At 41.1% G+C, this 13044-nt stretch overlaps 2 protein-coding genes across 16 annotated transcripts in view; one reads left to right on the forward strand and one right to left on the reverse strand.

Annotated features, from left to right (window-relative positions):
* The window catches only part of ALPK1 (alpha kinase 1), a 140474-nt gene that overhangs the window by 115131 nt on the left and 12299 nt on the right, over window positions 1-13044 (forward strand). For all 15 annotated transcript variants that reach the window (XM_037990986.2, XM_037990999.2, XM_037991007.2 and 12 more), the window contains 5 exons: window positions 7583-7642; window positions 9291-9377; window positions 10090-10166; window positions 11113-11208; window positions 12671-12775. In XM_037990986.2, coding sequence (XP_037846914.2) covers window positions 7583-7642; window positions 9291-9377; window positions 10090-10166; window positions 11113-11208; window positions 12671-12775 — 425 coding nt within the window. The remainder of the gene's footprint in view (window positions 1-7582; window positions 7643-9290; window positions 9378-10089; window positions 10167-11112; window positions 11209-12670; window positions 12776-13044) is intronic.
* LOC103236132 (myosin light polypeptide 6) lies at window positions 1736-2426 on the reverse strand. Its single transcript, XM_007999570.3, has one exon. The coding sequence runs from the start codon at window positions 2381-2383 to the stop codon at window positions 1928-1930; it is 456 nt and encodes a 151-aa protein (XP_007997761.3). The 5' UTR covers window positions 2384-2426; the 3' UTR covers window positions 1736-1927.

The following is a 13044-nucleotide window of genomic DNA, read 5'->3' on the forward strand; positions in this document are numbered from 1 at the left end:
ATTCCCTTCCCCCTTGCGCTTTCCAGGTGAGGCAATGCCTCGCCCTGCTTCAGCTCTCGCTGGTCGGGCTGCAGCAGCTGACCAGCACCGATCGTCTGGCACTCCCCAGTGAGATGAACCCAGTACCTCAGTTGAAAATGCAGAAATCTCCGGTCTTCTGTGTCGCTCGCGCTGGGAGTTGGAGACTGGAGCTGTTCCTATTCGGCCATCTTGCTCCGCCCCCCTAAAATAAAAGGAAATTATATGGCAATATCACTTATATAATTAATAAGGTGCAAAAAATCTTAAAATATTACCAAATTGACCAACATTATATTAAATTAATAATGCATTACAATCAAGGAAGGTTTATTCCAGATATATAAGGATAGTGGGTTTTATTTTGTTGTGTTTTTTTTTTTTTTGGAGGGGTAGGGGACACGATCTCACTCTGTTACCCAGGCCAGAGTGCAGTGGTGCAATCATGGGTCACTGCAGCCTCAACCTTCCAAGCCCAAGCAGTCCTCCCACTTTAGCCTCCCAAGCAGCTGGGACTACAGGCACGTGCCACCATGCCCAGCTAACTTTTTTATTTTCTGTAGAGATGAGGTCTCTCTATGTTGCCCAGGTTGGTCTTGAATTCCTGGGCTCAAGCTATCTTCCTGCCTCAGCTTCCCAAAGTCCTGGGATTATAGGCACGAGTCTCCGTGCCTGGCTGATAGTTAAATATTTTTAATCTATTCATTTAGTGCACCACATGCACAGAATAAAGAAGAAAAAGTATGCATTCACCTAAATAGATTTTTTAAAGTTAATAAAATTTTCAACCAACTTAGGTTAAAAATGCAAACTAGGGATAGAAATGTAATCAGGTAACAGAAACCACACAGTAATTTGAACAAGGAAAATTTGATACAAAGAATTACTATTTCAGGGGATTAGAGTAATGAGAGTTTGGCTAGTGAAAAGTAAAGAGAACTCTAAAGAACTCAGTGCAAGATAGCAGTTATAAGGTATAGCCACTATTCCTTGGACTCAGATAGAACACCTAAAAAAGAGCCCCTGGCCCTCATACACACACCATGGCTGAGATCAAGACCTTGCTGGAGAAGGTACAGACATGGCTCGCTGCATGGCAGAGAAGTCACCAAGGTTCCATGCTGGCAGAACTCACTGGAAACCCACCTTCTGAGTGTTGGGGGAAACCGTCCACGGGGAGGCGCTGTGCCTTAGAACTCACCACAAAGCTGCCTTTACAGAGTGCCAGGGGAAACTGGTCACCACAGGAGCCTAACTGACAGCACTTCACTGTAAAGTCAGCTGAGAGGACTGAGTGCTGGGTTCGACTGACCGCTGCACACTGAGGAGACATGCTACAGAAGTCACCAGTGTTGCAGGAGTCAGGCACAGGGAAATCTATGAAAGCCTGTGCTGTAGGAGTCGGGCATTGAGGAAGTGGTACCCACAGTGGCCTGGCCAGAGGAGCACATCAAGTCAGGATGAGAAGCACCCTTGCCATGCAGCATCCTTCCACACCCACGATGACAAGGCTTACCATCCTCACCATCTTGCTAGCTGGCAAAGGAGAAATGCTTACCAGATCCATCCGCATGATCACAAAGCAGGTATTGAAGGGTGAATTGGAACTGAAAGATGATAAGTTGGAGCTGAAAAATGGTAAGTTCCTCCCTGCATAGGAGGGAATTTTTTTTTTTTTTTTTTTTTTTTTTTTTTTTTTTTTTTTTTTGCCCAGAGAGCAAGTTTATTTGGTGAATGCTGACGGCAAACATCATCCAAGAGACAAGATGGGAAAGGTGCTGAGACAAGAGAGCCTAGGGAAACTTCAGGCTAGATACAAAATTCACACAGGGAAAGGCATGGAGTCGGGAGACTGGGAGGGTCCTCAGCCATTCAGCACCATGCGGACGAGCTCCGCCCCATGGGCCTGTCACCCCGACAGGATATGCCTCACAAACGCTTCATAGTTGATACAACCATTGCTGTCCTCGTGCCCTGCCACCAGCATCTCTACTTCTTCCTCTGTCATCTTCTCACCCAGTGTGACAAGAACATGCCGGATTTCAGCACCCATGACGGTGCCATTTCCTTCCTTGTCAAACACCCGAAGTCCTTTGACATAATCCTCATAGGTGCCCTGGTCCTTGTTCTTGGCCACTGTCTGCAGCATGGGCAGAAAGTGCTCAAAGTCCAGCACCTTCACGTTCATCTCATCACTCTTGGGGTTCCCCAGGACCTTGAGCACCTCGGGGTTGGTAGGGTTCTGGCCCAGGGCCCTCATCATGTCCCCACACTGGCTGTACAGGATCTTGCCATCACCTGTTCGGTCAAACAGCTGGAAGACCTCCTTGACCTCTGCGGTCTGGTCTTCAGTGAAGTCACACATCTTGACTGCTCAGCTCTGCGGGACCTTTTCCTGCAGTAATGGCCGGGAGTTTTCTTAAACTGATCAAAGGAAGTAACTGAAAGCCTCCAGCAAAACCAATGATGAAAAATTATAAGAATTCCTTTTAAAGTCAGGTTGAGAAAAAAAAGTACCTCATTACTGCCTCTATTTGACACCTTCCTGGAAGTTCTCTCAAGGCAATAAGAAAATGAAAGGAAATAAAAAGTATAAAGGCTAGAAATGAAAAAACAAAAACGGTATTATCTGTAGACAATATGGCTGCACACAGAATACTCCAAGAAATCCACAGATTAATTGTTAGAATTAAGAAATTAAGCAAGGTTGGTAAATACAAAGTCAGTATTTTTTAAATGCCCATTCTTAGTTAGCAACAAAACCTAATTAGAAATATATCTTTTAAAAATAGAGATTGCTTTGATAAAATTTATTCATTTAGGTATTTCATTTGATATCTCTCTTTTTAAACATATTGATGTGAATAAATTTAATTCGACTGTAAACCATGATTTCAGACACTAATTTTCTTTTATTCTCTCTTTCTCTGTCTTTCTTTTTTTGGCCAAATATACGTGGAAAGCCTGCTATGTGCCAACAATTGCATTAGACCTTTAGGATAGTTATAAAGATGATCAAGATATGGTTCATTGTCTTCAAGTGGTTCAAGTTGGGGGAGAAGATAGAACTATAAAGAATAAAAAATAGCAAAACAATGGCGTTTTAAAACAGAGAGGAAATTAGAAAGGGAGGGAGGGAAGAAAAGAGAAAGAAAGGCAGAAGGGAAAGAAGGAGGAAAGGAAGGATGAAAGGAAAGAAGTAGAGAGAAAGGGAGGGAGGACAGTAACTTTAAAAATTGGTAAGGGAAGGAGAGAAGATGAGAAACTCTAAAACCTGCAGATATTATTTCATGCTGTATGTTCCCTCCTCTGATGACAGAAAGAGAATGTGAAGAAAGAAAATTATATCCTGCATGGCTGAAAATGGTCCCCCACAAAAATATCATGGTGGACAACTCATCTGAAATAGTGGTATCTCTGGGAAGCAGTTTAGCACTGGAGAGTTTGGACTTTCATGGCAGGCTGCCTTGGTTCATATCTTTTGGTGATGATACTTATCTTCTGTAAGGCCCATTTCTTTATTTGTGAAATGAAGACAATAGAGTGCTTATATATAATTTAGAACAATGTCCATCACATAGTAAACACTTAATAAATGGTAGCTGTTATTGTTGTTATTATTACTATTATTACCTTGAAGACAGGGGCTCTGTCTTGTTCATCATTTCGTCTCCAGCTCTTAGCACAATCCCTGGCACAATTCAAACATGTATTTGGATGAATGACAAATATCTATTGAGTATTTGCCCTGTTCCAAGCATTGTTAGAGGTACATGGGACAGGACAGTGAACAAAACAGACAAAACCTCCTACTGTCTTAGAATTCACTCTCTACTGGGGAGACCTAGGCAATGAGGAAATAATTAAAATATACAGTGTGTCTTATGGCAATAAATGACAAAGAAAAATAAAGCAGAGAAGGTGAGAAGTGGTGACAGTGTTTTGTGATCATTTGCTTTGCAACAAGCCACTCCCCACATTTACTGGCCTAAAATAATTTCATCATAGTTCATGATCTGGCTACAACAATACACATCTCTCTCATGTGCAAAATACACTCACTCCTCCCTCAAAGCCTCGTGCCATTAAGGGTTCAGGTTCAAAACTTAAGATCTTATCCTCTGAAGTACGTTTAGGGACAAACAAAGCTTCTCAGGTACTTCTGGGGATGCAGAGACTTGTGAACTAAAAGACGAGTTATCTATCTTCCAACACAACTGACATGCAACGGGGATTCAGGAAAAGATAATTTCAATAGGCGCTTCTGTGCAAAAGCGGGGAAAATGAGTCATGCAGCAGTCACAGTTCATATTAATCTAAAATCTAGCCAGGCATATATCCCAAGTCTTCCTGATGTGGGGACAAGAATTATTTCTGGATTAGGGCTCACTTTTTCTCTTTGAGAATGGTTCTCCTCAGCTCTTGGATTTGTCCTCTGAATCATCCTTCCTTGTCCACATACATATACACATATACACATACATACGTAGAGAGACTGTCATGTAGGCTGGAGTACAATGGTGAGATCTCAGCCCACTGCAACCTACACCTCCTGGATTCAAGCAATTCTCCTGTCTCAGCCTCCCCAGTAGCTGAGACTACAGGTGCACGCCACCATGCCTGGCTACTTTTTGTATTTTTAGTAGAGATGGGGTTTCACCATATTGGTCAGGCTGGTCTCGAACTCCTGACCTCAGGTGATCCACCCACCTCGGTCTCCCGAAGTGCTGGGATTATAGGCATGAACCACTGTGCCTGGCCTATAAAATATTTTTTGTGAAAACATCTCAGCCTGCTCCATGCCTATAGAAAGTTTGACTCCCAGATGTGTCTCTTTTCATTTTGAACTATCTCTGCCCTTCTTAAATCAAGCTGATAAAATTCCTTTAAATGCTTTCTAACTTTTTAACATATTAAATTAGGGGGAAAAAATGCCTACGTTTATCTTTGAATGCTACTTTGGGCTGCAAACCAAAGGGATACAGGACAGCACCCTTAAGATTCTTAGAAGCTCTTTTGCTTGGTCAGAGGGTCTGAGGTCTTAAAGTGTTTTACAGCCATGCCCTTGGTTTGATCTTGACCCTAAGGTCACATTTTACTGCCAGTGCCCTGAATTTGACCTTTTCCCCAGGTTTTAATATTTTAAATTTATCTTCAGAATCTCTTGCTGTCTGGAAAGACTATCCTGGGCCGTGTCTACTTTCTCTAAATCTTGCTTTAAAATGGAATACAGTAGTCCCCCCTTATTCATGAGGGATACGTTCCAAGACCCCAGTAGATGCCCAAGCCCGATTGCCATTAATCAAGACACATTTCTGCTTATGTCTTCTACCCACCAATTTAATGCCTTTTCCATCTTAACTAAGCACCTATCACACACTGTAGCCATACTTTCACAGTTTGAGATGTGACAGCAAAACTAGCACAAATCTCTTTTTCCTTCTTCACCATTTTTGGATAGAGGATGCATCCTTACCATAGACCTTAGCAACCTTGGCATATGAATTTTTTCCTTCCTTATTACATTGAGAATTTTCACCTTCTTACTTAAAGAAAGCACTTTACAGCTTCTCTTTGGCATATTCAAATTGCCAGCATCACTACTCCTGCCCTTTGGGGCCACTGTTAAGTAAAATAAGGGTGACTTGGACACAAGCACTGCATTACCCAACAGACAGTTCATCTGATAATGGAGAGGGCTGCTAAGTGACTAATGAGTGGTCATCGTAGATAGCATGGATCTGCTGGAAAAATGGATGGTTCATGTCCCAGGCAGGATGAGATTTCATCATGCTACTCAGAACGGCACGCAATTTAAAACTTATGAATTGTTTATTCCTGGAATTTTCTGTTTAATATTTTTGGACTGCTGTTGACTGCTGGTAACTGAAACTGCAGAAAAGGAAACAGGGGACAGAGGCAACTACTGTAGTTTCTTCTTTAGGTTATCGCTTTCTTCCTGTACTTTATCTTGGGTAACTAAAAGACATACACTTTGCCACTTTCAATATCCTTCCTGGGTATCTCCTTAGCTAGACACCAAGTCCACTGGTTACATTTTGCTACAGTCCACATTACTCCTGGAGACCATGTTGCCAAACTTTACAGCACGTATAATGTCTGTTCCCTTTCTCAAACTTCCAGGAACAATTTTTTCACTGCCTTTTGTCTCAACACCCTTCAAGTCTCCAAAATTTTTGTTATAGTAGTACTCCACTTTTAAGTGTGTGATTTCTCTATTGCTATGTTACAAGCCACTCCATGGCTTAGTGGCTTAAAACAGTAATAATTTATTCAGTCTCATAATTTGTAGTTTGGACGATTGTTATAACTACTGTCAGCTGGAAGCTGGGATAGCTAGAAGGTCTGTCACGGTCTCACCCACACAGTAGGCATTTGGTACTGGCTGCCAGCTAAGAGCCCAGCGGAGGCTTCAGGGGAGGTCCTCAGCTCTCCTCTGCTTGGGCCTCTCCATGTGGCAGCCTCAGCTTCCTCAGAGCATTGGGCTAAGTTCCAAGAAGGAAAGGTAAAATTTATAGATCCCTTAACGCCCAGATTTCTGCCACATTCCATTGGTTAAAACAGGTCACAGGGCCAGTTGTGTTCTTGATGAGGGGAAATAAACTCTAGATTCCACTTCTTGATGGAAAAATGACCAGGTCATCGTTGCAAATAAGCGTGAAGAATGGAATATATTGGTGTGGTCTTTTTGGAAATACAGTCTACCACAGCCAGAGCATATGTCTATGTATGTAATTTAAAATAAGATGGTCAGGGGAAGCCTTCAGAGACAGTGACATTTGAGCAAGGACCTGAAGAAGAAGAGAGGACGCCTTGCAGATATTTGGGATGAAAGCATTACACACTGAAAAAATTGTAAATACAAAAACTCTGATGTGGTAATGAGCTTGGTCTACTCAAGGGATGATAAGGAAGCCACTGTGACTGAAGTAGAGGGCTGAGAAGGAAGGAACAAGAAGTTAGAGGTGAGGTCAAAGAAGTCATGGAAGCCAGATCATGTAGGGCTTAGAGGCACCTGGAAAAAGGAATGTTTGGTTAAAAGGATAAACAATTGTGCTTCCAACAGGTGTCCATAGAATAGGCCCTTCCTATGTGGTAGTAACAAAATAAGTAAACACTTGAGAATCTCCTCACTCCCCACCTCCAAATTCCTTCCCGATAATTCCATAACTAGTTCCTGTCCATGGGTAACTCCATTGCACTTCTTGAAGTATAGCTTTCACAGGGAGGTGGCACAGCCTGTTACAAAAGTTTGCTTCTACTCCACAAGCCTTGCTCTATGTGAAGAATTATCACATACGTATGAATCTAATAGCCATTTTAGATACTGTCCAACTTCCCACCTCACCAACTTCTAAAAACTTCATCTTTTTTTCTCAGTTTTATAGATGATGTCGTTATTGATTTTAAATTATAAAATGGAATGTTTCCAGGGGAGGTTACAGTTCCTGCTGCAATATATTCATCTTAGAGCATGAACGACTTGTAATTGTTAAGTGCATTTTCACAGCTAATCATGTGGCATTTGGTTGCTGCTTTTCAGGAAAACTTTTAAAAGCGGAGTATATTCTGAGCAGTCTAATAAGCAACAATGGAGCAACGGGTGAGTACTTTCATATCTTCACAATGACCTTTACCTCAGCCCCAAACAGAGCACTCATTTAATAACAACTTAGTGACTTAATAGTTACTATACATTAGATGTTTTCAGAGCTATCTGGGACTGGCTCTGCCACTGATGAATGAAGAAGCTTTGATCAAGCAGCTTCCATCTCTGTGTGTCTGTTTTCTCTAAGTTAACAACAACAACAACAAAAAACAAAGACAAGGAATCTACTATTGGCCTGCTTCCTTACAGAGTATGTTATCTAATGGACGGTCACTGTCAAGGCAGGTAACTCTGTGGGCCTTATAAAGGTTCGATAGCAGCTTTTAAACAAAATTGTGATTGGAAATAAAAGCCTGTAAGTTCAGAAGAGTCTGCTTTGGCTTTATCGATTTAAATGGTTCAGAAAATGGATTTGATTTTTGGTACATAAGAACTTTAATAAAACTTGTTTCCAAATGGATTTTCTTTCAATATTTAATTATACATGAAAGGAAGCAAGTCCTAATAATTGGGTAACAAATAACTTAAGCCTTTGGATATCGTGTCTGAATTTCTGGGCATTTAAGTTAGCAAGTTTATCAATAAGTTGAGAAGTTTCCACTGGACTTTTAAACTCAGCATGCTTGGATGTGAGGCCTCAAACTCCTTGACACTTGTGGACATTTCTAATGGGGAGATAGTTTGGAATCCAAATATTAACCACGCACCCCTCACTTGTGGCCACCATCACTAAACTACAATATACACTCTTGCCATCATGCGCACACACACGCACACATACACACGGATTCAAAGCTAGGAAGAAAAAAATATTATCTGATGTGACAGAGAATAGTGAGGGGGCAGTAAAGAGTCTGCCTCTATTTTTGATATTTGACCACTGACAGTTTTCAAGCCACAGCCATTTTTACTTTTGTCTCACACTGGACAGGCTGATTAAAACAAACAACAAAAAGCCCTTTCATCCACACACCCAAACCCAGCTTACAGGAACCTTTACCCGGCCCCACACCCCAGTCACAGTGAAAAGCAAAGCCACTCACCACTTCCTGCCTGAGTCAAAGGAGCAGCTTGGGTGCCAGCCTGACTTACCCTAGAAAGCCTCATTATGTGAGCAATAAATCTTCTCATACCCTCTTGGTACACGTGTGGAGTCATCAGTTTTGACATCCAAACAAATTTTCCTCAGATGGGATCCACCTCACCCTCTGCAAAGCAACCATAAGACAGTGGGGGTAACAGTGTAGAAAAATTAATCTTTGGAGGCCTTTGAGGAAAAGCACTGAAACTGAGACCTGAAGAAGGAGGATCTGGCCTCTTAAGAAGCCAGAGGAAAGAGGATCCCAAGCAGGGCTAGTGGTAAGTGCAGCTGCCATGAAGCAAGAGGCCAGTCCTATTACAAGGAGGCAAAATAAAGCTAGAGTGGACAGAGAGTAAGTGGGGGGACTGGAGACCAGACAGGAGTCAGTTCCTGCAGAGCCTGAGGCTACAGCAAGAAGTTTGGACCTGATTTTAAATGTAGAGACGAGATTGTCTCTCAAAATGATGTCACATGTGCTCATGAAGACTTCTGTGAAAATAGTTTTAATTTACAAGGCTGTATCTCTGATAATTCAAGGGAATTTTTCCTCTTTTCTTTTAGGTACCTGGCTGTACAGAAATGAAAGTGACAAGGTCCTGGTGCAGTCGGTCTGTATACAGATCAGAGGGCAGATTCTGCAAAAGCTAGGTACCATCATCTAACACTTGCGTTTCTCAAGGCTCATTTACAAAGCCTGGCTGCATGGTTTCACTGTGGAATTTTCTTCTTTTATCTGGCTAAAATTGTTAATTTCCACTTGCCTTAGTTACCTCATCGAAAACAGAATGGCATTTAAGATCCTAGGAGTGTCCCAAATATTAATAATTTTTTTTTCTAGTAAGCTTTGTTAGAGAGGTTCACGGTTGTATATTGTGATGTTAACTGTAGGGTTCCCAGTGTTATTTCTCACACCTGACTCAGTTCAGCAGGACTCCGTGTAATATGGTGACACCTTATACTATACCCACCGTGACACTGTATTCGTTCATTCCTTAAGGTATTCATGAATTTTTTAAGTTTATAGAATGCTAATATACTTTAGAATGCAAAATAAGGGTTTGAGAAATTTTAACAGGAGGTGGCAATTATTATTTTTGTAAAAATACTGAGAAAACTACATATATTATACATATTATATATACAAATATATAATAATTCTATTTCCCAGTGAAATGGAAAAATTGTCGCTATTACAGTTGGAAAAACATTACTGTGTCAATCTAATCTAAGCCTGAGTTTTCCTAACAGGATCTAATGAGTCTTGTTTCTGTATTAGTTTTCAAAGGTATTCTCTCATACAAGAGCACAGATACCAGCTGTTCCTCCCCTGTCCCTCTCCCTGCCCCTCTTTTTTTTTCAGGGATGTGGTACGAAGCAGCAGAGTTAATATGGGCCTCCATCGTAGGATATTTGGCACTTCCTCAGCCGGATAAAAAGGTGGTTTGTCTAGTGCTTATTTTTCTCCTGTCCTGCATTTGTCTTTGGATGATTATCTCTTTATGATACAATTCCATTTCTCATGTATCAATTTCATCTCTCCTATTTTTATTTATTTTTCATGAGCATAGGACCAGGTACAGTTAGTAACTTCCTTCTGTATCTTACTTCATACTCACTCACAGCTAAACTCTTGGGGCATAGATGGTGTTTTTATAATCATTTCTAACTGTCCATTTATATATTTATCTCTACTGGTCCATTCATTTATCTGTTTTATTATATATTTAGCCTTTACTTGATTGCATAGCAAAGTTGAGATGGCCAAGTTGCTTATACGTAAAATCATTTTTCTTGAGTTGAGTGGGCGAAGACTTCAATTGTTTATGTAGCATCAAGTAGTATATGTCAATCCTACTTGACATTTTCATTTTCTGGAATTCTGTGGGAATAATCTGATTATCTGAAGCATCCAGTTATTACATTTCCCTGATCTGTGTAAGCAATTGCTGTCTATGATTCTTTTACAATACAGACTGTGATGTGAACTCTTCCTTGGGCCAGTTATTCAGGTCTAGCAGTAGGGACAAGTTAGTATTGATCACCCAGTGAAACCCAGCTGAGAAGTAGCTGTGTTTACATTAGGCCCACGTGCCCTAGGATGTGTTGATCTTTCAAGCTTTGTGGCAGCCAATTTAAAAGTATCTCCAAGTCAGAGTATTATTACACAATGTATGCATATGTCAAAATGTCACACTGTATCCCATAAACATGTACAATTATTATATGTTGACTTTTAAAAATAGTATCTCCAGTGTCATAGTAATAAAATAACAATAGGCAAATCATTCATATGGAGGGATAACCATTGCCTTTAGGCCATGAAGTGAGAGCAGTAATCCACTGTGAATTCCCAATCTGTGTCTTGTTTGTGTTTTTCTTACAGGGCCTCTCCACGTCATTAGGTATACTGGCAGACATCTTTGTTTCCATGAGCAAGAATGATTATGAAAAGTTTAAAAACAATCCACAAATTAATTTGGTAATTATCATAACACTGAGTGGCATCATCTGTAAAACTGTCAATGGTGTCATTGGTGGGTGATTAGTGGGTGTCTTTCTCAGGAGATTGGGAGGCAGGGAGCTCAGTGCTGCCCCTGCTAGACAGATGGGAGAAATACTGGGGAGGAGTCCTGGGGGGTCCTTTTTGGCTTTATTATCCCAGCGCTCAGCACTGTACCAGACACACAGAGGGTGCTCAGAAAGTTACTGCTGAATGAATGAATGAATGAATGAATATCAACAAAATTATTTTGAGCCTCACTTCTTTCCGAGTATCACAAAATTCAGTTTCCAAACTTGGGCCATCTTGATGATAAAGGGGTAATAATTTTAAAATTTTATAATCACCATCTGTTTAAATGAGAGCATCAGTCCCTTGTTCCAGGCTCTTGTCCTTGATAATAATGACTGCTAATTTTTATATATCACTTTACAACTCAAAAAAGTGTATATATCTCCACATAAAACCCTATGAGGAGGGTAGAGCAAATTGTGTCACTCCATTTTAGAGGAAAATAAAATGCAGTGCAGAGAAACTAACTAACCTCTGCAGTTTACACAACCAGTAAGAGAGAGAACTGGGAGCTGAGCGCAGGTCTCTGACCAGCCCAGAGAAGTGGCAAGGATGTTCTGCTGCTCTTCACACTGTGCTGAAATGGAGTGTTTATTATCATCTATATTGCCATTTTTATTAAAGACCCCAATCACAATGGTAACTATGCTCAATACTAATTAATGTAGCAAAAGAACACATACAGCTTGCTGATGGTAATCTGAATCTAAGATGTTGCTTTTTCTGTTTGACCAAAACAGGAGGATCATGACCCTTGTTCACTGAAGTTATCCTTGATGACTGTTTAAAATTGCAAACTTCCCTCCCATCCTGGACCTCCCTAACCCCTTCTCCATTTATTTTCTCTCCAGAACACTTGTCATCATCTCAAATACTATACACTTCACTTGTTTTGTATATTGACTGATCCCTCCCCCACAACAGAAAGTAAGCTCCTTGCGGGCTCACTGCCTGCTGTCTCCTGTGTCTAGAACAGGCCCTGGCATGGGGAGGTACTTTGTACATATTTATAGAATTAATAAATGAATCCTAATTGCTGTGAAATCATCAATTAAAGGACTCTTGGCCAAGAGCAGTGCAGAAATCAATCAATCTGGCTGCAAAATTTGCAGGTTCCTTTGAACAAAGAACTGCCACCATCTTCCAAAGAAGCTCACCCAAATTATTGCACAGGTGTGTGGCTGCTGGGAAAAAGCAAAGTCAACACCTTGTGGTCTTTAGACCTACTTACTCTTTATTGACACTGTTCTGAATGGGTTGTGGTGAGGAGTCCCTTGAAATCATGAAAGAAAAGCAAAACCATTTCATAGCCTGTTTTTTGCTTATTGATAATTATCACCATTCCACTTAGCCTCCTGTTTTCTCACAGAGCCTGCTGAAGGAGTTTGACCACCATGTGCTGTCCGCCGCAGAAGCCTGCAAGCTGGCAGCTGCCTTCAGTGCCTACACGCCACTCTTCGTGCTCACAGCTGTGGTAAACAGAGTGTGGCCCTTCCTCAAACCCCTACAGGACCTCTCCCCAGGGTGCTTTCCGATGTAATCAGTGAGAAGGGAAAGGTTTAACCTTCAAATAGTCTTTGTGTCTCATCAGTGGCAATTGTGATAAGACTCCACACCACATGTGGAAAAATTTTATCTGTCGGAGTTTTGACAGCCTGCTAGGAGCTAAATTAATTCAGCCCAAGGATAGAATGTTGTCTGTTGTGAAGCAGTGGTTCCCAAGCCTGAGTGCACATCAAAATC

The sequence above is a fragment of the Chlorocebus sabaeus genome, chromosome 7 (assembly GCF_047675955.1).
Source record: "Chlorocebus sabaeus isolate Y175 chromosome 7, mChlSab1.0.hap1, whole genome shotgun sequence".
Classification (NCBI taxonomy): Eukaryota; Metazoa; Chordata; class Mammalia; order Primates; family Cercopithecidae; genus Chlorocebus; species Chlorocebus sabaeus.